Consider the following 24,678-nt stretch of genomic DNA (forward strand, 5'->3'; position numbering starts at 1 on the left):
GCACGCTTCTCAGCTTAGAAGGACCTACCCATGAATACCAGATCAAATTCGGACTTTTGCATTTTTTGCAGGGCCTCCAAACCGTTCTCAGCGGTCTCGACTACCACAGTGGAGTCTTTGCTAATTATTCCTTGAATTATTCGACAAAGTACTTTTCGATTTACACTAAAGTAAAAGAAAAGATTGGAAACCGCTCTAGTTGATGTCAGTGCAATATAAAATCACTTACACATCGTCATCAACTACCAGTATTTTCGAAAGCCGGCCCAGTTTACGTATTCTAGCTTCGTGGACATACATTCCGTCGACGACAGTAGCAGTTGGCACTCGAAACACCGTTTTGGATGCTGTACGTTCCCGAGTCACTCTTTCTTCCCCGTACGGTATCATAAAGGAGAAGTGGGCTCCAGGGAATCCACGCTGCTTCTGCTTAAGACCAGCTTTTTCAAGCAATTCGACGTCACAGCACTCACAACCTCCAACGGGCTTTCCTCCCAGCAGTTTTTTCACACGTTCAGTCTCGGCTCCGTGAATCCAAACGTCACCATGCATCATGCCAGAAAGACTCTTGCATATGGAGAGCCCCAGACCCGAGCTAACACAAAGTTGAGGTAAGTATTGCTTATCGAATTAATTCGAAGACAGGCTGTAAGCAAATTAAAAATTACCCGCTCGGCCGAGATTCCGATCCAGATCCCGACGACGTCACTTGAACAAATCGTTGGAAGAGGCGCCGCCGTTTGCTAACCTCAATGCCTTTGCCTTGATCTGAAATCGTTATAACCAAATAAGGTTTCTCACCAACCATAACAGTTTCCACAGTCAATCGCACGACTGTATTGTCAGGGGAAAACTAGAAAAGAATATGTTGCGAGAAAGAATCATTTTGAAAAGTTTTGGACTCACACACTAACCTTGATGGCATTTGCAAGCAAGTTTATGCAAATTTGGACGACTTTGGGGCCATCAACAACAATGGTCTCAGGCACTTTTAGGGCATTCGCGCCATGCTGACATTGGGACTGCATTGGCTCGAGATAGACCGACATATCTCCTGAATCGTCCTTGAGATGGACAACACGGCCATTCCCACCTGTTACTGCTCTACTGCTATTGCTACTACTGAGATGCAGGAGTTCATTACCAATAGTGACTAAATAATTTTAAATGATATGGATGAATAAATATTGAAAATGGTAAAATCGTTTGAATAGAAAGACATGTTACTTCACCTGCTAGCTGAATACCACGTATGTTTGCAATAGGCTGAACAATCCTCAAAGAGCTGGAGAGCTTTGCCAGTATGGACATCTTGGATAAGGAAACTTCCATTCTTTTTGCTTCAATCTACCAAAATACTTGTTAGGATGCTGCAATTTATTGAAATGACATGCAACTCCTGAATGACCTTCTGCACATCCAACACGTTGTTGATCAGACTAAGCAGCAATTGCGACGAGCTCATAATCTAATTCATACGAATATTAGAACTTTGAGCCCAGTCGTTCCGATTTCAAATAACACATACTATGGACATTGATTCACGAATTTCTGATAAATTCAAAGTTGCGGGATCCTCTGTGCGTTCAACATTTGACTGTACTGTAGACGTCGCTCCCAGAATTCCATTAAGTGGCGTCCTAAGTTCGTGTGACATCTAGAGAAGGTGATATGAGCAAGGGAAGGAAGAGCGTTCAAAAGGCGAGTTTTACACAATTGCTTACTGTGGTAATGAATTCAGTCTTGAGACGACTTGCTTCAATCGTTGCGTGCTCAATCAGCTTCAAACGTCCGATATCTTGAAGCACAACCTTTGTAACAGGAATGTGTTCAAACCCCATACACTCAATTTCGAAACAAACTCAAGAAGCCTTACAACTGCGGTGGGTGAATCAGTGCTACTGTCTATCATTGTAGCATCCAACACGTGCCAAGACCAAGGACTGTTTGGATCCCCAGACTAGAAATATTTGAGTGAGACTTTGATGTGCAGCTTTTGGACGCCATCAAAGTATTACTGACCTTGAGCAACACTTCGGCTTCGATAGGTCGATTGTTTGTGATTGCGTTTCGTAATATGCTGATGACGGAGCCGACGTCGGACGTCTGTGATCGGGGAGGAAACTGACCAAATAAGGGAGAATATTCAGGATTCGACGGGTTGGAGTCCGAGTCAGAACACTTGTCGTCTTGTTGAGACAAGACGATTCTACTGCAGTTGTCTCCAGAGCGTTCTATTATGAAATCGAGAAGACTGGTGCCCACAGCGCTCTCTTCAGAGACTCCCGTTGCTCTAGATAATGAATCGTTCATCCATTGTATTGTCCAATCTGTGATGAAGGCGAAAGTGTCAGAAAGGAGTTTTTCGACAATTCTCGAGTGGACTTCACATACTGCTGTCTACAATGGCTGCACTTGTTCCGGTTTTGCGTAAAGCCAACGAAACTTTTTGCATGTGGAATAGTGTAATCGTCAGTCAAGATCCTGAAAACAATTCGAAAACGCACTTTATACCTAGTTCGAGGCCTGCTTGAGCTTTGACTCTCTCAACAATCTCATTTCTCAAATGCTCGTTAGCTCGTTCCAATTCTGCTGTTCGTTGCGATACCAAAAGCTCAAGATTGTCTCTCATGAATGTGAGCCTTTGCATGGCTTTCTCAAAATCAGAGTTATCATAGGACGTCTGCGATTGCATAGTCAGCGAAATGTTGAAAATGGCCTAATTAACGATGCACAACTGCTCACCCCAAGAATGCCTATGAGTTGTCCATATTGATCCGTGATCGGAACATCCGTCACACGGACCGAAGAAATAAACCCATCTTTACGATGGCAGAGAAAGGAACCACTCCACGATTTCCCTGTAAAGTTCACGAAACGGTCTAGAACAATCCTTGGGTCTCAATTTGCGGTTGGCATTACCTTGGTTGAGGTTTGTCATAATATCCAGAGATAAATTCTCAATCCCATCGTTAGGTCTAAGTGATGAAGCAAGATTTCAATTGGTTTGTTTTCGTCCTCAGATTTTTATTATCAACACCATTATACTTACGGGACCAATACGTCTGTCACTGTTTTTCCAAGCATTTCGGACCTGCTGTACCCATATAAAGCTTCAGCTGAGGAGTTCCACTCAATAATTGTGCCTTCCATATTAGTAACAATAATTGCGCTCTCCACTGCGTCCATCGTGTATCTACGAAACGCAGAGGACACACTATCCGTTTCGTCAGTGCTGTCCGACAGCACGCCATTCAGCTCATATCGTACGGGCCCTTCATCCTCCCATAAACGAGTGAGTCGGGCAGTATACATGAGGTCAGAACCCAGGTCTTGAACAAAATCGACATGTTTTCCTGTCAATGAATCCTTCCAACTCACGACATCTGCAGTAGCAAACTTGTGTGTAGGGGAGCAGATTGACAACTGTAGGTCGATTGATATTCCCTGTGAGTTTGTACGGATCTTTGCTGGCCCATTACAGAATTTCCGACTGGATCCGTCACGATATATAGACTGATTTGAGGATGAGGCTGAATAAAATGCATCTATGGTGCCGACAGATTCGTGGATCTGGGATTTGTGTCTTTTCTGCAACAGCAATTCGTCGATTAGCAGCCCTTGTGGAGGAAGCACATTATCGACTTCTGGATTTTCGAGTGGTAGCAGCATGTACAGCGAAGTCAGCCGGAGTTTGATTGTCTGTGCCGTGATCGGGATGGGACAATTAGTCCAAATCGCCAACTCTAGTAACTAGACAACGACAACTTACAGAGTGCGAGTGAGGCAATGGAATGCTTTGCCTAGTATCCTGTGACGTTGCAGCATGATCAGTAGCTCTTGCAACCAGTTCGTCAAACAATCTCGTGTTAAATTCCCTATTATTTTTATGGAGTGGGGCTCCGAACCAGCCTGATGATAATAAGCAATTAGACTTGTGACGTAGTAATATAATATTAAGATTCGGCTGAGGTGAAATATTGCGCACCTTTGATATCTTCTCTGGTGATCACCTTCTTAATCTCTTCCTGCATGGTTTGGTTTCTGCCGCAAACGTAGCAGATGTTGGAGTAGCTGAGTTCCTATACCTCTAGCATAAATTCCAGAATGCAAAAATAGCAGGGGCTCCACCTTATGCCGTCCTTTTGGCCATGTCTACTTGGTCGAATTCGTCCAAAATGCAAAAAAGAACGCGAACGACAAAGCCACCATTGTTCCAGGTACCGAGGTCCAACCGCTGGGAAAGACCAACTCTGATTGACAACTTAATTATTGCAAAATGAGAAATCCAGAACCGCGTTATGAGAAAATCTTGAACTGTTGCAAACTGTGCTGCTGATGTCCTTGTCCTTGTCGCTGGTCTTCTGCTGTGGTGATGTTCTGCCAATAGTCTAGTCCATCCCTTCGCCGACAACTCGTTCACTACCGTACCGATCTGTGCATGTTAATGTTTTTACAAGGTATTGGACGAATGAAGCAGTTGCGATGATTACGAATTTTTTGCATCAAATTCGTAGCTTGTTGTGATATTGCAAATCCAATTCATCAGCATCGTCCAGCCCTTCGTCATTTGTTTCCGCATTCTCTGCACCCTCTTTTCTCCTGGCAACAAATCGATTTTGCCCATTCTGGCCCTTCGGAAATAGTTTGATTAGTGCCACACATTGACCATGATCTATTAAATCAGGGTGTGGATACTGAGATTACTACTTCTTGTGGTCTTTTCAAATCGAGTAATTTTACTGGAATACGCACCACTGGTATATTTCGACTTGTTCCAATGGGAATCACCGTCGGCCCGCAACACACCCTCTCCCCAATCATCTCTCTCGCTAATCCAAAATGAGGCATTCAGCATTCTTCGTCACGTGCAATTCTCGCAAGAAATTACGTACAGAATTCATTTACCTTAACGTAGCGTCAATCAAATGATCATTTAAATGGTGAAGCAACTGAACATAACCAATGTGTAGGGGATTGCTTCGTATCAAATCGTTCGACACTAGGATGTGATCCAGCACATCGTACCTTCCGTTGAAAATATGGGAATATGTGACGTCTCTGTCCGAAGACCTCACCTGGACGTCATTCGTGCTAGAGAGCATGTTTCTATACACATTCTGGGGTGCGGACGTTTTAATTTATAATGCGAAACAAACGAGTGACACCGCTGTCATCAATGTACCTGCTTCACCCAGAATCTAAACAGATGATACATAGAATATTAAACCTTCAACGTAATAAGAGGTACAGGGTAATCGCATATGTAACTTACGGCAGTTTCTTGAAAGGTTTAGTGCCGGTAACAATCTCTGTGCTAGTCGAGTGCACCGTTTCATTCAGGTCTCCCAATACTATTGTCGTAGCCTTGACTCCGGCAGCACTAGTTGACTGTTCCTCTTCCTGTTCGTCACCACTTTTGCCTGGAGAAGAAGCACCCTTCCTTTTCGAATGTTGAGGTCTACCGTCAGTTTCATCAATGACCAAACACCGTAAAGCGGCAGATTCTCTATAAAAGTAAGGAAGAGAATTTAGAAATACATCCATTTGTTGGTAACTTCAGTTTGGGTTTTAAAGCTCTTACGCAGATCGGACGATTAAGGAAAGAGCGGATCCGATAGCAGATGCTTTTGCATCGTCTCGTTCTTGAATAGTGACTATCGGTCTTTTGCTTTTCAAATGGGCAACAAAGAACGTTACGAGACGATCGTTTGGCATTTTCACGACACAGCGTAGTACACCACGTTGGAACTTTTTAATGGGGAGATCGATTCCATTCTCTCCGAAAATCAAGATAACTTCAGGGGGAAAGTCATCGAAATAGTCAGTCTCGACGATTGGGAAGACGCTGAGTAGCGCAACTAGAACGGTTGGTAGAAGAGTTGACAATAGAAACGTCACAAATTGCGAATCCTCCAAAATCACGCACCAGCAGGCCTGCTTCCATCAACACCAGGACCAACAAGGGAGTAGCTGTCTGGATAGATGCCTGATTTTGCTATTGCAGCTTTTAGAGGAGCAAGAGACCAGACCTCCTCAAAACCTACAACATGGCATCTCATAGCTCGTAGTTGCTGGCTTGTCCACTCGACTTTGCCATCAACTTCGTCTTGGGTGTAAGAACGACCATAACAAGGCTTTCCAGGGTCATGAAAGTTGAGCAAGTTGAATTGTCCGACTAGAAGTAAGTGTAGCGATTAGCAAGTAATTGCCACGAGACGAGCGAATTTTGGGGTCTGTTGTGGGTAACATTCACACGGCGGGGTAACAGATGAGCGTGTTGTCAGTTACATCAGCATAATTGTAACGTGTAATCAGTTTGAATAAAATTCAAGTAAAGATAATTCAAATGCAAAGTGGGCAGTGAAGCGCAAGTTCATGTCGGCTTGGATAACAAATTCATACCTCGTAATTTGAGAGATTTCAAGAGTGGATCGGCGGTTTTTGAGGCAGCAGCAGGAGAATCATTGGTAGGCTTCTTATGAGTGGCCATACGTGACTAAAAGGAAGCCTTCATTAACCACAGTTCCCTGGTTGTCGCGCTTCCAATAGGAACCGCAAATCCAAATTGCAGCGAGACGGTAAACGACATTTCCTATAGGAACATACCATCTGCAGCTTTAGTATCGTGCAATATCTTTAGTGCCTTCTCTCCAGATTATGGACGATCTGCCAGGTTCAGGCCGCCAAGACACATTTGTTGACCATTCAAAGTGTGCTCACCGCCCCCTTCTACATTAGAGACTGTTCTTGCCGAGGTTATCGAGTACCTTCCTTTCGTCGAAATCTATTACCTCCGTCGCCTTTCCAAGAAATTCTTGGACGTGGCACCTCATGCCTTTTTCGCAAAGGTATTCACACCATATACTTCTCGGTATGCTCCTTTCGCATATTAATCCTTCTCGTTTAGATCAAGGCAAACTCGTCCTCAAAATCAAAACTGGTCATAAAACCGATACTGGACGAACAAACCGTAGGACGGCCATTGTCCTTGTTCGTGTCTTCCTTGGAACTCAGACATGACCCGTCAAGCCTCTCCCCTCAAGTCATCTTCGATTTCCAGTCGGTCAAATCGACTGAGTCCACCATGTAAGCATGCAGCAACAAACCCCCCATTACATCTTGTCTCAATCGCCAAAACCGTCCATTACAACAAACCCATTCATTTAACTTGTCATTATTAATAATTATAAACAATTAACCATTATAGAGACAAGTCATATATGGCAACTTATGAAACTGGATCAAGTATCGCAGTCCGAATTCACTTCATGGAATGGCTTGATCAATTACGATTTGGATTGCCAATCGCCAATAATATCTTGAATAGGCAGCCACCATCCGTAGCGACTGAAATATACTTCCATCCGGGCCATAGACCAGAATGTGAACGCCTATACTTTATGGATAACAAAGTAGGAACTCACTATACTGGAGACATTGACTTGATTGTCAAGTATAAGGTGATGCAAGTAGAACAAGGATTTAATAGTCTACACATCCTAAATGTCAAAACCAACATTGAATTCCTCGCCAGCTGCTTGGCAATCAAACGATGTCCACCACGACAGTTATATCCAGACAAGCTCGCCACACTCGACAATCTTGTCAGGAGCAAACACGAAAATGTAGAATCCATACGAGTTTGTCCTATAGATCCATATATCATCCAATATTTGTCAGAGGAAACGCTATCGGAAGAGGCACTTGATAACCTAATAACTGCAGCTGCCCCAACTGATTCATACTCTTATGATTGCTTTGTTCGAAGGAGGCTATTGGAAGAAGCATTAGTTAGACGATCTATCGATATAACTTGTATCTACAAGTACGGGTTTTCTAGGAGGTGGATTGCAGGAAGTACCGAACAGGTTGTAACAAAGGTCGAGGCCGCAGAACGTATGGCTCATCGTCTCGCCTTGTCTGAAAATTTCATTTTTGGGTGAGTTTGACGAAGTTGTATTAAATATATCATTGAGTCAAACGATAAGAATATATTGTATTCAAAAGTATCGAATGGTCCAACAGCCCAAAATACAAGCATTATCCATCATTTGTGAATATGGTGTAAATATTCTGATAGGACGCGTTCGCTTTCAGCGGCCGCTTTATTGTCAATTCTTTTGGGAGAGCAAAGACCTCAATTAGCAAATGCCGGTGTATATCCTTTACAGCATGCCAGTGCTAATTTGGCCATTGACCTTTTATGTAGGCGGCTATAAGGCTGGCATGGCTTAACGGTTGTGTTACGTCGTCTACGTCAGAGTTCGTCGTGTAGTCCTTTAGACAGAGAGTGGTGTCCAGTTCTCGCACCATATTGGCAAGTAAGGCCACTTCCTTCTGCAGATAGTTGTCTAATTGAAACAGAATTTATAAAAAAGAATTGCACATAAGCTAACGGTTCAAGTTAAAGACGCCGTACCTAAGACATACTTGTACGCTGGCAGATAGATTTGTTTCCGTGCATCGATATACTCCAGTAGAGTAATCTCATCCGTGACAGTTGCTGAGTGTCCCAATACTTTACCACGTAATCTTGTAGCAGATCGTTTCACGTTCTGCATTGTGTCGTTCTGCAGGTGCTTTGTAGAGATTCCTTCGTTCTCAAAGACCTTCAATCCCTGCCATATACCTTCTACCGACACGGCTGTCTTTGATGAATCTGTAGCTATTGGTATCCCATCCTTCCATGGGTAGAATGGGGAGAACTTGACGTATGGCAGTGAGCTCTTGCTCGTGACATCCACCACAGAGACGGTATCTCCATATATTTGCTTGAGGGTGTCGATCTTTGTCATTTTATGTACTATTACGACTTTGGCATTCGGCACAGGTGTGAATAATGTCAGAGGTTTCCCATTCGATTGATCAGATTGTTCTTCCTCCGAGACAGCTGGTCTTTTGCGGCGAGAAGAGCTCATTTTTCTTTAAAGAGAGTAGTAAGACAAATATTCGGGTTTTCTCCTGTACGTCAGTTAAACAATTGTCATTTCAGCACTTCACCAAATCTCAAAAATCTTCAAAACAAGAATTGCAGAGAGATTTGCCAAGCGGTCGCTCAAAGCTAGGAGAGGTACGCACCTTCAACGCCCCAGTCTACAGAGAGGGGCTGTCACCGTGACTGGATGGTGGCTCTTCTTGCACAATTGTGGTTTTCAAAAGTTTTGGGAAATCCAGAAACTTGACAATACTAACATACGTGACTAAAGTTCTTTTCAATAACACAGATCATCAGAAATCCAATGTCTGTAGTAGCTACGTATCGACCTGGACTACCAATATCGGTAGTGGAAAATGCTGAAACATCGCTGTCACCTGCATCGTTTCTAAAATCCTTCCCAAATGGAGTCTACACGGCCCTTCGAACCGTATCAAAGACTAGAGCCCTGACTCTGGATGTACATATCAGGAGGCTTATATCCTCCTCGCAGAAATTCTCGTTTCCGATCGATCTGGCATCATTCAAGTCTCCCCAATATTTGGAAAAGGCTATACGTGATATACTTGCAGCTGTCATCCCAAGAGCATGCTCTAGATGGCCTCAACCAAATGTTGAACTACGTGTCGTTCTGTTACTATCGCATCAGGTTAGTTGTACTAGAGTCCTTTTCAAGACCAAGAAGGTAGCTGATTACACAAACATAGAACAATCTACCGATACTAGTTGCTTTCGTGCAGCCATTTACTCCAGTAGCAGAGAGTGACTGTGAGGTTATCATCTCTGGTTGGCCGCGATCGAATCCAACCGTGAAGGGTACTCAATGGGTCAAGGTCAGAGAAACACTTTAATGTGCTTTGTGGATTTCTTTTTCCTCAAGGTTATCAACATATTACTAGGACCGAGCTGTACAGGAAGCATTGCTCAAACCTCCAATAACGGAAGTGATTCTACGCGACGAAGACATGCAACTTTTTGAAGGACTCAGCTCCAATTTCTATGTCCTTTGCAAAAGGAATGGGAGGCCCGCCGTCATGACTGCTCCTGTCGGTACTGTACTGGAAGGAACTACATTCTGGATGATTGAGCAAGCATGTAGAAACTTGGACATCGCCATTCTGAGAGAGCACCCCAAGCTTAAAGACATCGGAAGCTGGGATGGAGCGTTCATTTCGAGTAAGCTCTTTACGGCATTTTGCATTTTCCAAAACCAGCTTCAATTCTACTACTTCATGTAGGTATTGGCAGGATATGTTACAATGTTACGAAAATTCATTTTGTAGATCGCCAGCCGCATGTATTTACCGAAGTGTCTCACACCTTGCAACGAATAAGAGCTGAAATCAACGGATCTTTGCAAAAATGGTCCAACCCCATCTAATACTGTAACAAATAAAAATAAATGCAAATCAGTGCGTATGCACAAAGTAAAATTGTTATTTGGCGAAGAGTGTTTGGTTATTTGCTACATTTTTTGACTATTCCTCCTCTTCTTCCGTGCCCGTGGTGGTCTTCTACAATCGCAAGAACATGGAGTCAGATACTGAAGAGGAAAAAACCGAACGAGCGACGTCAACAAATTTCTCGAGAGTGAATTCTGGCATTTACCTTCTTCTTCTTGTTTGACTTTTTGGTCGGTCGTACTGAAGTCTTCAATAATTCCTTGAGCTCTTCATTCTTAATCTCCTTGTCACACTTCACTAGTGAAGCGTCCCAAGGGAAATGTGTAATTCGAAGAGGACCAGTGGGCAACAACAAGACTGTGAATTGTAAGTGGGCCACAAATTCACCTTCCTTTTCGCACAAGACGGGATACGGAGCTACGACCCCTACCCTAGCGCATTCCAAAATACCCATACGTGCCTTTTTTTCATCTTCCATATGACGGAGGTTGAATGCGAATGAGCCAAATCGAGATTTGACCTGTAAAATGGAAGTGGTGGGATATTCAATGAAATATCGTTGGAAATATTGAGTAGGTAAATCATTATCGACATAAATGCTGAAGATACAAGGAGAACAACAGTTGTAGGAAAATGAGCAAGCAGTAATTATACATACCTCACTCAACACTTTTCGCGACGTTTGCATCTTCAACTGATATGTTTGATCAGGGTTGCGGCGATATATAGTCGTTCTTGAGTCGGCAGCCTTGGGCTTGCCTTCTCCAGTAGAAACCAAGATGTCAATCGAGTATCTATCGAGAAACCAAAATATCAGAAGTCGATTATGGTTGATGAAGCTGAGTAGGCAACATACACTTCACCCTCTGCAAAAGTCTGCTTCTCACTATCCTTCTTCTGTTGATCTGTTGGATTTAGGATGATTTGCTTTTCTCCCTCCATGTTATTCCTCAAAATTTGATGTGAGAGCATTCCTAGAATTGTAATGTTTCAGCATCGAATGTCCATTCAGAACAAAATCCAAGAAGCAAAGATATAAAGAGGAGCGAACAAACCTTCAATAGGCTTGCATTCAAACTCTTCTACAGCCTTTTGAATGATTTCCGTGACTTCAACATTGGTGCGTCCTGGTTTGAGTGTTCGAATAGCTGCTTCTGAAGCTACATAAGCAGCCTGCAAAGCATCAGCCTGTCTTCCAGTAATGAGCTTGTCCTGTTACATGACTGTGTGTGAGCCTCTTGAATACTTGTAGTATCACCCTTAATTGTGTTCTCACCTTGCTTGCACCAACAACTAGAGTAGTAGCTACTTGGGCCAAGAAACCGTCTACATGTACACCCAATTCGATTCGAACCATCTCGCCATTGACCAGAGCTAGCGATGCTTCAGGGTCACTGGGAAGGGGTGAAAAATGGCAGATTTGTTGATTCTTTGAAACCGAGGTGGGAAATCCAATGCCTAGAGCGTGATTTCGAATATAAATATAGACGAAAAATGGATTCATATGTGTATCTCAAAGTGGGGTATTACCTTTTGGAATTTTGCCCTTGTTATAAACCGTCTTTACACCATCTTCTATCAGCTTGTCACCCAGCGTACACAAATCCAAGATTTTGGCTCCTTCTACAGCAGCTTCGACTATCTTCTTTAATGTTTCTAGAGGGAAGTGATGGATAAGGGTGCGTGTGTCGAGTCGAGTTTTTTTGTCAAGTAACCAAGCGTGACTATGTACACATCGAAGTACATCCATCCATAACTAGCTGGATGATTTCTCAACGTTGTATACATTAAATCAGATCTATCCCAACACACTGAGCTCGATTTGAGCGTTGATGCACGTAAAGAGCTTCCAACAAGGTGCGTGGAAAAAAAACCACAAATGTTTACAGTTCAAGGCGAATGTAACAAAACAGCAGATAGTAGAAATGAAATATAATATGACTTACCGTTAGCCACTCTGGCGCTAGTTTGATATTTTGTTACTACTTCGGCATTGTCAAGTCCCTCACTAGGTTTGTCACTCTCGTCAGCTCCAGTGATCTCAACGTCCTCAACTTCTTCATCAGACTCTTCTGCATCGGGAACTACAACTGCTGCTTCCTTCTTTGTTTTAGGTGCCATCGCCTAGCTGTGATATGTGAATATGTTTGGTCAAAAATGTTGTTGTGAGTGCGTGGATCTGCGCTATCACACGCAGTAGATATAATACCCCGTAGTTATATATATTCCTCACACGCTAGACACAAAAGATTAGTATTGGTGAAGATTGGCCGTTTTATTGCTGTTTTACACAACAAGCATCGTATGTGTTCAGTTGACTAGCAGTAAGCACGATCAAACCCAGTTGAAAACAGTTTACGACGCGTAATAGTGTCGTCAGCTGGGATTTCTAGGCAGCTTCCAGTGTAAGATACCTCCCGTCAACTTCTTGCAGAAACAACCCAATAAGAAGAATCACAGTTTGTTGACCTCTCAAGGTCTCATCTCTTTCACCAGCATGCCATTAGGCAAGAAACTATTTGATGATCTAGTAGCTTGTCTGACTGCTTCTGATTGTGTGTTTGTAGAAAAGAATAGAGTGAAGGAGTGTCTGGACGGATAAAAAACACGATGAAAGTGTTCCCAATCAATATTACAGGAATCTTAACCCGCTCGTAAACGGAGTGGGTTCTGTCACTTAAACTGTTGGTATTGGTTTTGTTGTTTGAGTCTGTAAGAGCTCAATATTAAAACACATTTTTTAGCGATCTTAGGTTGATCCTTGAAGAAGGTTTCGAGGACCATTAGGTGAAAGACCTTAAGATTCGAATTCAAATGATGAGAATCAGCAATTGGCTATTCTCTCAACTCTGTCTCTCGGAACTCAAAGCCAACAACATGTATTGACGCAAAGCATTCCTGACATCTGCTACAAAACGTGGATGTAAATTTAATTGCCTCTATACATCACATTCCCTCATTCGATTCGACGTGTCCTACTTCAATAGCCCCCCTAGTCAAATGGTACATTCCTTCCCTGCAATTTATACCATTCAAGTTATTATAGTCATCCAAAGGCCGGATAAACTAGTTTATCCGGCCCTGCTGTTCATCCCCAGAGAGAGGAATATCACGGCCTTCCCACGATACTTGGATAACTGAGCCCATCAAACGCAGACTCTCTTAATCCAATTACCTCTGAGAATAGCTTGGTTTCTCCTGATGAACCTACAAGCAAACATTGTGAACTTGAGGTTATTGCATACGATATAACATCAACACCTGAAATGTACCAACCAAGGCGACTTTTGGTGTTCAATTAATTTGGAGACAAAGATGCAAGTAGCCAAAAAAAAAACCCAGGACAAGGCGGTTTGATTCAAACCAGTTAGTGAGGCTTGATATCCCATTGAAGGAAAGCATTGAAGGGCTCCACTTCCGAAGATACCTGAACGTGCTTGTTCCCCAAAAATGTCAACCAGTAATTAATGCCGAAAGCCAAAACAAAGAAAGCAGAATACAATCCAAATGTCACAGAAACGTAATGTATGCTTATGTAGAGATACGCCCTTGCCAAAAAAATATATACACTCTTAACCCCCTTCTACCTCGACAAATCAAGCTGCGATATATCAACATTGATCAACATCCTTCTTCTTGGTCCTCAAACTGTACATACACTCTGCAATGCACATCAAATTTGAATGTGGTTTCGCATGAGCGGCATTAACGGTCATGCAGATTGTTCTCCTGATATGAGGTATCGATTGAAGAGCTCGGCTGTGTGGTTGGTCATAATCATGCAAAATTGAAGAAGAAAATAGACGCGAATGTGACAAGCAAGAGATACCACGAACACGAAGACGCGAATTTGAAAGATCCAAGAATACAACAGCAATAAGAATGTAATAAATGACGCGTCTGTCGTGAGCTTGTGTGGGTGTTGTGAGTTGCTGCCTTTTCTGAAATCGTAAAAACGTACAAAACTTAAAACTTTTCATATATATTCACCCATCATCATGGCCACCCAGGAGCTAGTAATGATTTGGGTCCGTCTGTATGAGCCGGATGGCAATAATGATTTTCGACACGTCGAGGGCACGAGAGCAGATCGCATCTTTCTTCCCAAAACTAATATAGTCGAAGATTTATTGGATTATGTGATTGAACGGACATTCAAAGAGGACTTGACGGGCATACCAAATTATCGCGTGAATGCATACCTATACGATCAAGAGACGCCACTGGATCCTGCTACTCTTGTAACGGCATTTGACACAACATCGCTACAACCCATCAAAGTAGTCGGACGGCCAAAGGTATCGCGAGGTATGTTGAACTTCTGTCTTGTCCTTTTATTCATCATACGTGTATAATTTATTTAGTATAAACGTGTGGCAGTAGCTTTACCAAGCTCGTCAAGAGCAACAGATATCCGCACATCACGCGAAGACGCAAATCTTGAAACGCCCATTGGTCAAAGTGCTTCTGGAGGTCGGGTTGTTGTGGCAGCTGGTGGTCGTAGCATGTTGTCACTCTTTGGTCTGAATTCCTTTTACTCTTCAGAATTTCCGACTTATAACGGTCCAGTTTTTGCAGAGGCCTCATCAAATGACCTTGTCGGAATGGGCGGAATTCAGCACCATCGTCGATTCTCTGTCTGCGGCAGTAGCAGCTATTTTCAACACAATCCTTCCAGCACTGCCAGTAGTCTCATTGTCGGTAGCAACAACTACAGCAGTCTTCGCAGACGTGGTTATGTGCGTATTGGGAACAAGGACCACTCCGGGAGCCTTCTTCTCGAGAGCTTGGACATAAATAACGGCACGACCACCAACACCACAACACCAACCACCGCAACCAACTACAGAATAATCGCAAAGGCAAATATAGACCATAAAAAGAATTTGTAGTCTAGTGATATCTTACCTTCATAAATCTGATTGTATATTCTTTCAATATGCCTTCTCTCATCCACTGAAGCATTTTGATTCTAGCTTCTTTGTATTGTGTAATATTGTCAAACACGATGCAGCCAGTCATGGAACCTAGTCAATCGTATACAAGTTAACAACCTATATGCTCGAAATATGCCGAAACTGCTGGCCGTTTAAGTTCATTATGGTGTACAGCACATACCTCTTTGCCTCTTCCAAAAGCACTATATACACTCTAAAACCCCCTCTACCTCGACAAATGAGGCTGCGATATAATAACATCCTTCTCAACCCTATTACCTCTGTCCAATCTTCTTCCACCCTTCCCTCTCATCCTGTTTCATACCAGCCCGTTTCTTGGTCCTCAAACTATACAGGCACTTTGCAAGACACATTTCAATTGGAAGTGATTTCGCATGAGTGGCATTAACGGCCATGCAGATTGTTTCCCTTACATGAGCTATTGGTTGAAGAGGTCGGTTGTGGGGTTGGTGACTATGCGGGCATAGTCGGATATTGTCACGGTTGGGACGATGGTTACGTCGCCATAGTATTTTTGAACGAGGATTGCTTGGGCTCGGAATGTGAGACAGGATGATAGGCCTACGTCTGATAGCTATATTGTGGATGTTTGATGGTTGTGAGATTCTGGAATGCATGCGAAAAACGAACTTTTCATGCATACCACGTCAACAATACCTTGTAGTTTTCACAATCACCCAAGTTTCTCGTTATAGAAGTCCGTAAGTAGTAGATCATGAGAATGAGATCACCAGCTTCGCGAATCATTTTCAGTTGTGCGAGTCGATCTTGTACGAGTCTGTAATCGTACTCTGACGAGACTGGATTTGCCTTCCACCTGTCATGTCCTAAGTACAACCACATCAGCATCTGATGATCACGAATCTAATGTACTCGGCTGGTACCTTCAATCTTATCCAGCATTTCAGCAGCAGCAGTACATTGATCAAACGTAGTCGCCTTATCCATCAGCGTTTGAGGTTAACTTGGCATCCTTTGATGAAGCTACGAGACAATGTTGTCAACTTGACACAGTAATGGCGTAATGGCGATCAGATACAATTCAATGTGAGATTTCATACCAGTTAGGCGACCAGTTCATTCTTCCAGTAGTCAGCAACGTCCGCCAATGGTTGCTTTTTGATGTTGGTGAATTTCGTGTCAGATACAGAGTAGTAGACATTAAGAACGTGTAGATCACGTACAAACCAACCAGAAGATTTGATATCTTCGTCAATTGGCGTCTTTGGCTCTACTTCCACATTCTTGACTGCCATATCTTTCTAGTTCAAACTAGCTAGCAAAGAGGAGAGACAAGGCTGCCTGATATGTAATAGGCGATGCGGATAGCAGTGGAAGGAAGCCTCCACGGCGAGCTGGACACTGTCTATCAAACTCTGCGTAGAACTGAAAAACAATATGGAATCACTATCGACCTGCTCATCTGTGGTGACTTTCACGTATGTCCATTAGTGAGATGGTATGCATTTATGCGTTATTTTATTCTTACATCATATCCTAACACTCTTACCCAGTCGGTCCGAAATGAACTGCATATGGCTGCAATGAACATCAATGTTGATCAGAATCGCCAACCCGTCGCAAACGAAAACGGGCGTTGAGCACTATGGAAACATTTGTTTTTCTATGAGTTTCAAGCTTTACACTTATTAACAATGTTTAGCGATACTATACACGGGCTCAAATCAATTTTACATTCATCCAACATACGTTTCCCTCCTTGACCCGTTTACTGAATCCATTTTCTTCAAGACTAGCTTCAAACTCAGTAATTGATGGCACTCCTGTTGAATTTGCATCTGCCTCACAAACGTGCTTGATGAAGCAGGCATACATTTCAACACGTGGAACAGTTTGATGTGCAAGCAAATAAAGCTTTTTCGAGATAAACCCATCCATCAAATCATCCATTACAGCACCAGAAGGTTGAGTAGTTGAAGATTTTGAAGATACAAGCACTGCTGATGACGAAGCTCCGGAAGAGTTTTGTTGGGATAGCTCTGGTGATGATCTATTATAGAGGCTCTGTTTATTCCCAGCAGATGGAGATGATGATGCGACAACCGATGCAGTCTTGCTGTCATTTCCTACGAAACGGAGAGATGTATATCAGTGTCGGTTTTTGATGGTTAGGAAACTCGCCGTCGACTTACTGCTAGCCGAGACAATTGCCAAGGGAATGTCTTCTTCATCGTCTTCTGAATCTGAATCTTCAGTAGTGCTGGATTCAGTGGTGCCTGACTCATCACTTGGAATCCTGGGATGAGTTAGCATGATGGCCGACTTGCGACTAGGTAGAGTTGTTGGCTGTTGTGATAAGCGAGATGGTATTCCTTGAGATGGTATTCCTTTACTACTGCCAACAGAGATTCTGGCCATGTTTGCTATTACAACTAGAAATATTGAGCAATTTCTTAGTTCCACTCATTCTGATTCTTTCAAAGTGTGAAATATTCAAAGACACTTACCTGGTGACTGGTCTGCATTCTTGGCTCGTTCGCGTTGCAACCATTCATTTTTCAATTCTTGGCGTCCGATTGCTGAAGCTGTTTCTGACATATCATTGGCGGCATCGTCAGCGTATGGGACATAAGACATTGCATAAGCAGGTTGCGGGACAGGAAGAACGTTGGGATTGCCATAATAAGATCCTTGAAGACCTGGAGCATGATTATAAGGAAATTGAGGCGATGGACCATGAGTATAAGGAAATTGAGGCGGTGGAGCAGTCATAGATTGTGGACGAGCTGACATGCGATTTACCTAGTATAGTTTTGCAAATTAAAACTTGAGTCAAGCACTATGTCTTGAAGATGACATCTTTGCGACAAGAGAAAATCCAACCACAAACATGATAGAAGCAAAGACACCTTAATCACGTTGCTTACCATTGCACTCTTGCGGTTTTCGCGATCAATTTCTTGTTGACTGATTTGACCCATTAGACCAGTTTCAAATGTAGGTTTTCCAACATTGGGATCGACGTGTCCCAGCAAAGGACCACCACTGTTTCGATTCATTATTCGATTCATATCTCGTCGTTGTTCAGCCAAATCGATTAGAGAGTTTCGATTAACCAATGGTTGAGACTTTCGATGCGATGCGTAACTGGCTCGAGGAAGGGCTGGAGAAGGAGTTGGGGGTGCTTTCGATCCTCGTGAAACTAACTGGTCTGGTTTCAACAAGGATATACGAGATGCTGACGGTAGCGATATTGGTCGAGCAACAGCCTTAGCTTGAGGTTCGACAGCTGAGACAATCGAAGTAGGTCGACTATGTCCAGGACCGCGTTTCTAATCAAGTCGAAATAAAAGGGTGAGTTTGACATGGCAGCTTTTTCGCATGACGTTTTGACAACAGCACTACGTACCACGGGAAGCTCAGTTTCTGATTCTGAAGCATCTGAGGGTATCAAAGAGGAACCACAAGATACAATAGACTTGGAATCATCATTATCGTTTTCACCATCCTTGTTATCTTCTTCGTTGATTGTGGGAGTTGCTGTTTGGTTGGGTGATACAGGTATATCTTTCGTCTGTGCACTATGAGCTGGTGATGACACTTGCATAGGGCACGAAATATCAATCACATTCATCAAGTTTCCAGTCGTCCCGTCTTCCTCGACTGCAAACTTTTTGGATAACTTCCATTTTTCATCCACCAAGAATTTGAAGAATATCTTGTTGGCTCCATTAACTTGGATCTGGCATGATTTAAATGATGATTAGCTGGGTTGCTTTATCTTCCGACTGAGCACAAATCGTCAACTCACGGTAAGATGATGTTTTCCAGCTTCATTTCGTTCCATAACCAAAGTCTTTGAGAAATTATCAAATGGGCCTGTTACAATGACATTGGCTGTTGGCGAACATTTTTCAGTGTAGACAATATCGACAAGAAACGTTGTTGTGATTGATAGAATTTGTTTCGCCACGTCATCCACCAAAGTCGAAGAATCAGAAGATTCCAGAGTAGTGTCACTGAGTATGGTATTTCCTCCACTGATGGGAATCCTTGCGAACATGTTGCTTTCCACAACGAAGGGAGTCTTTGCAATACTACTAACAGGAGAACGAGCTTGTTGCGGAAGTTGGTCGTCGACCAGCTTTGGCGAGCCGACGATGGATGATGATACCGAGTTCGTTCCCATGAGAATCAGTTCATCAATATCATCATCAGACTTGACGTTCTCCTTGCTAGTCTCATCTGTTATTGCCAAACTTCGAACCCAAAAGGGTGTTGATGTCTGGGGCTTGCTATGATGAGCCTTGTTATGAGACGATGCCTTCTTGCATCCAAACAGCTTCATTTTCAAGTATAAAAAGGCTGCTGGCTCGACAAATGATGCGATGAAATGTGTGCCCCTGCTGAACTTCCTTCGGTGAATGAGCTTCCTGTCGACAGATGGTGGGCGAATGTTAGACTGACTTCTGAGAGAGCAAAGCTTGCTGTAGCTGTTTGCCTGCCGAGGATTGTACCTTCGAACTGGTCGCCTCCTCGCAGGAACTACTTTTACGAATGAGAGAAACAATGTGATTGCAAAAGGGTCAAAACTCCCAATCACCAATACGAGTGCTGCTGGAAATATTTGCCGCAAGATAATCACAATATTTTAAGGAATTTTATATGTAATTTACGCATTGAAATATATGATGGAATGCTTTCTATACACGTATTAACTTAATGTATCCCGAAAACGGGTCGACTCTTTCGATTCTTACCAAAATTGTTGTATCTATCGGCAATATCGGGTTCAAAACAACAATCCCTACTATGCCTCCTACATCCAGTAGACGTACACGTACAACCCCATACTCAAGGTGGCCGATGATCATGGCACGATACGGCCTTCCGGCTAGCTTGGGAGATAGTGCGTGATATGGAGAGTATTCTACCGGATCTTGCATCTGCATGGTCTCATCGTCATCATCACCCTCTATGACTCCAACACCACTTCCATCGACATTCGCACCCTGATCAATATTGCGACACTCACGGCGTCTAACCCATTCCAGACCCCAACATCGTTGAGAACGAGTTGACAGTTGTCTAGCTGCCCTCTCAATACCACGAGCTCGTTCCATTATAATCATTACGTCTTGAGGTGACATCATTGGATAGGCGTCCGATTTGCACAATACGGATTTGATTTGATAGTGTACGAGTAAATCCATATAGCGGCGTAGCGGAGACGTTACTTTCAGATAACCACCCGATGGACTGTCTTGTCCCCTCAGACCCATGGCAAAGTGTGACTGCGGCTGTAGTGAAGTTTCGGCTGGTGGTAGATGATGTGCCAAGGCATCGTATGAAGCCCTTGTGACAAGACCAGACACAGGATCTCTATTGTTAAGGGCAGAGTCGATAATCTGAGATTTAAATTCGGGTGTGGTACCTATAGAAGATTCTACATTCAAGGGATTTTGCTGTCCTCTATACGGGATTGCAAGGTTGGCTTGTGTACAAAATATCGCAGCAATTCGGCCGGCCAACACCATGCTTTCTGATACAAGACTATGAGATGGTGATAGACCCAGTACGTTGGTCTTCAAACGGATTGTTGGAAATATAGTGGGGTATATCGGTCTATCCGGGCGACCAGACTGACTAGATGGTAGATTTAGATCTGAAGGAAGAAGTCTTATATCTAAATCTAGTTGAGTTCCTTGCAGGGAGCCTTGTCGCACCCTCTCAGAATGATGCGATAAGACCGCCCTTTGTATTTCCAACAAGTTTTCTCTTTCAACTTGATCCAGTTGACCATCAAATGGTTTTGAAGCACGTGTCAGGTTCTTTTGGAGGTAGAAATCAACAAGAGGATCTCGCTCTCGTGATTTAAATTGATGAACCTCTTCCCAGCTCAGTATCTTGTCTGCGTCATCATAACTTATTACCTTGATGTTTCTCAGCAAGGATGCTCGGACCTGTATGTCTAAAATATCTCCATAGCTGTCCAACTTTGCTGAGAAGGTAAGCGCCGGACACACTTTGCCACTTCGCAAGTCCCAGCGTTCCGTTGACAGGGATTGAGGAAACATGGTGTAGGCTTTTTCTGGTATATATACAGATGTTGATCGTGCTTGGGCAATCATTGCAACTAGAGAGTTGGGCGGTACATAAGCAGACGGATCGGCAATATGGATGTGAATCCAACGTTCTTTATTTATAGTGGTTTCGATAGATATACCTACGGGAAAACATAAAAGTCAGCTTTCATCCTCAACTACACAGAAAGAAAAAGGTACTCCATACCATCATCTAACTCGTGAGCTAACGGATCATCAATCACAAAAACGGGCATATCACCGAAGTCGTGGCGGATTGAGAGAGCCGGATCGGTTTCGAAAAATGTTAAGTCTGTTGGTTCCTTACTGGTAACTACGATATTCCGTAGCATTTCTGCAACATCTTTTAAGTTCGAAGAATCCGTGGGACGGCTGGCTTTAAAATTATCTGTGATGCTATCTGGTATACTGGCTACGCGATCATCTGATTTACGAATTTCGTTGGGAGATACCAATTCTTTGCCATACTGTTGCATAATATCCCAGCATGGGTCAGCCCAAGATGAATTTCCTGTTCCTTCAAGACCTTCCAAAGGCGAAAGGCCATTCCATCCTCTAAACACATGTCCTGACTCCCATGGCATCCATACACCAATTTCTTTTAGCAAGAGAGCAGCCAAAGTATGGTCTCGTCTCATTCTAGGATAAAATTCTGGCTCTAGCGGCTGAAATACACCTCTATCTAAAGCTCTTCCATATATGGCACGATCATTTTCGACCGTCGATGTAGCGTAAGTGACAAGGGCTGATATTAATGGATGATCTTCCATGGTAAAAGTGATGGCTGGAGGTGGTTCTGACAGGTTGGCCTGATTACGACTTCTTGACCACTTTATCAATATTTTCGCCTTGTCCAAAAATGCCTTTAGGTCTGGATGTTGATTTCGAGACATGGGAAGCTGATGTGGTGTCAGTGGGGTGGATGTTATGTTACCAAGATGTGTCAAGATCCCCTGTTCAGACGTGTTTAGGATGCTAAAGTTTGAGGTATTGGGTATGGGAGCAAATGTACCAAAGGATCGTGAGAGATACACATGTGATGCGTAGTGTTTGACTAGATTTGTCGGTCCATTTTCACCAAAGACGAATTCAGCGACCTCGTCCACAGATACAATGTCCTCTTTCAAATTACGAAAATGGGCATAAACCTGCTTAAATCTGACACTGTGGTTGACTGTGGTTTGATCAACAGCTTTTCTGAATGCAGCCATGCTGCCTGGAAGCCATATCGGGAGACTATTCTGATCCACTAGTACCTTAGCATCCAAAGAAGGAGGAGGACTTACTATACGATTCTTCTGCACAGAGCTACTAAACACCCATTTTTCAGAGCGATATGAGATCTCTTTTTTTGAATGACTTAGCAGCTGCCCATTGATCAAGATCGATTTATAGCCATGCGAATCTACGCCGGCGATTACACCTTGATACGTTCTGCCCCTCCTACATGACTCAGGTAAGTATCAGACAGGCGCTTGGAAGCTTGCAAAAAAAAAAGTTGCAACCGTCGAATCTCGACCAGATCTCCAATGAAAGGATGGCTAGCTACCGATTCTTTGGCTGCACTAACGGCAGAGACGGTCGAAAAGGCTCTCTTTCCCAACTTGAAGGCTCTCAACATGTCCCAAACCCAGAAAGCGTCTCGGCAGGAAACTGAAGACATTGACGGCACAACTTTTGAACAAAGAACTCGGACAATTCAAGGGACTAATTTGCAATGTCATTACCAAAATTGAAAAATATTATACAAAAAATTATTAAAAGAAAAGTTCGAACTAACTGCTGCTACTACTACTGAGAGGGCCAGTAGACTCAACAACAGACAACGGCACTGTCACTTCTTCAGTAATCACGTCCAATAATGGAGTAGTCTCCGTTGGTTCGGGGGCAATCTCAGCCTTGCAGGAAGGACAGGTGCTTGATCGTGTCAGCAACCAAGGATCAATACACTTGACGTGAAACTCATGGAAGCAAGGAAGTATTCTCAGCTCCTCGTCATCTATTGGTGAAGTCCGTATCAGTTAAATGAAGCACAGCGCGCTTCAGCTTGTGTTTACCTTCATAGTCGTCCAGACATATGGCGCAGACATCTTCATCGTCACTATCTCCATCATCCGCCACCTTCTTATTGTACTTGCGTATAGGCAGGTTTGTGATGAATTCCTCATTACCCACGGTCTGTCTAGTGGATTGAGGTGCTACAGCAGCCTGCTGCCGTCTTCTTCTATGTACTATTATCTGCCAGAGTCCACACAAACAGAACACGATGGAGAGCGGGCTCAATACGGCAATGAGTATTAAATCTACTAAAGGTATGTCGTTTTCATTCTTTTCCAATTCGACCAACAAGTGTGGAATTCTTCCATGCTTTTGTAATTGAAGGCCAGAGTTCTTTTCTGTGAATTGTGATAGGAATCTGAGGTCTCGATAGGAAGACATTGATATAAATACAGATGGAATGATAACATCCGATGTATCCTCCTAAAGAATCATCGTATTGGTTTGTGTTTCCTTGGATTAAACCTGAATGACTGGCAATCGTGGTACTCACTTGAGAGTACATGGTTATTAGATCTCCAGGTTGGTTGTCGCCGACAATCACAGCTTTTGCACCCGAGCGCATCATGCTTCTAACCTTTATAATAAAAAGGAAGCGGGGTCAGAGATGAGATTGCAAGTAACAAGAGTGTTGTTTGTATTACTTTTTCGACAAAGCTACATTCTCCTCGTTGGACCAGAGCGACCCAACCAAATTCCGGGACGTCCAGAATTGGAGATTCGACAGGCATACACCCCCCTTCATTCCTATCACTGGACAAACTGCTAGCGGCACTGTAAGACGGGGAAGCAAGGTGAGTTCCCATTGTTGCAAGCATCCGAAGCAAGACGAAGGATGGGAATAGCAGCGATAAGGTTTGAATTCCAAATCATTCAAATCTGGCATTGGTTGGTTGAGTCGGTCAAGGCCTCCAAGACAAAGAAAAAACACAAGCACGACACATGTTCAAACGATTGCATGTCACCACCCAGTTCAAGGCATGTTTGGCGGTAGTATGGGACGTACATGAGGTAGCCTATGACATTACCAGTATTCTTTACTCCAAAAGCTCCGTTGCGGTCTGTGAAGGTCTCGTTTGCAACGGATGATAAAACTCGAACTGTGGCACTACATTGCTGAGCTGCCAGCAGAACAAGAGCAAGAATCCAGTGCCGCATTGGTAGGAGAGTCGCGGCTCACTCACGGTGCCCTTCTATCGTGGGGGTGTGTGTGTTGTTGTAGGAACAAGACAAGTTGAAACACACTACTCATTTTG

At 43.3% G+C, this 24,678-nt stretch overlaps 4 protein-coding genes across 4 annotated transcripts; all 4 read right to left on the reverse strand.

Annotated features, from left to right (window-relative positions):
- Window positions 1-4,505: 4,505 nt before the first annotated feature.
- On the reverse strand, window positions 4,506-6,493 carry SmJEL517_g05380 (uncharacterized protein; the record flags this gene model as incomplete). The annotated part of the gene is made up of 8 exons (XM_031171306.1): window positions 4,506-4,675; window positions 4,756-4,832; window positions 4,909-5,120; window positions 5,186-5,201; window positions 5,276-5,509; window positions 5,585-5,861; window positions 5,930-6,178; window positions 6,406-6,493. The coding sequence occupies 8 exons, from the start codon at window positions 6,491-6,493 to the stop codon at window positions 4,506-4,508; spliced, it is 1,323 nt and encodes a 440-aa protein (XP_031022716.1).
- Window positions 6,494-8,184: 1,691 nt separating this feature from the next.
- On the reverse strand, window positions 8,185-8,921 carry SmJEL517_g05381 (uncharacterized protein; the record flags this gene model as incomplete). Its single annotated transcript, XM_031171307.1, has 2 exons — window positions 8,185-8,354; window positions 8,423-8,921. The coding sequence occupies 2 exons, from the start codon at window positions 8,919-8,921 to the stop codon at window positions 8,185-8,187; spliced, it is 669 nt and encodes a 222-aa protein (XP_031022715.1).
- Window positions 8,922-10,416: 1,495 nt separating this feature from the next.
- On the reverse strand, window positions 10,417-12,462 carry SmJEL517_g05382 (uncharacterized protein; the record flags this gene model as incomplete). Its single annotated transcript, XM_031171308.1, has 8 exons — window positions 10,417-10,452; window positions 10,547-10,861; window positions 11,000-11,135; window positions 11,198-11,315; window positions 11,397-11,553; window positions 11,618-11,799; window positions 11,872-11,997; window positions 12,288-12,462. 8 exons carry the CDS (start codon window positions 12,460-12,462, stop codon window positions 10,417-10,419), a joined length of 1,245 nt encoding a protein of 414 aa, XP_031022721.1.
- Window positions 12,463-16,363: 3,901 nt separating this feature from the next.
- On the reverse strand, window positions 16,364-24,580 carry SmJEL517_g05383 (uncharacterized protein; the record flags this gene model as incomplete). Its single annotated transcript, XM_031171309.1, has 15 exons — window positions 16,364-16,561; window positions 17,010-17,386; window positions 17,453-17,683; window positions 17,768-18,062; window positions 18,188-18,592; window positions 18,670-19,002; window positions 19,072-19,632; window positions 20,021-21,486; window positions 21,552-22,807; window positions 22,870-23,038; window positions 23,145-23,363; window positions 23,422-23,845; window positions 23,916-23,999; window positions 24,067-24,196; window positions 24,429-24,580. 15 exons carry the CDS (start codon window positions 24,578-24,580, stop codon window positions 16,364-16,366), a joined length of 6,300 nt encoding a protein of 2,099 aa, XP_031022714.1.
- Between the last annotated feature and the right edge of the window lie 98 nt (window positions 24,581-24,678).

Source organism: Synchytrium microbalum (genome assembly GCF_006535985.1).
Source record: "Synchytrium microbalum strain JEL517 chromosome Unknown SmJEL517_scf0048, whole genome shotgun sequence".
Classification (NCBI taxonomy): Eukaryota; Fungi; Chytridiomycota; class Chytridiomycetes; order Synchytriales; family Synchytriaceae; genus Synchytrium; species Synchytrium microbalum.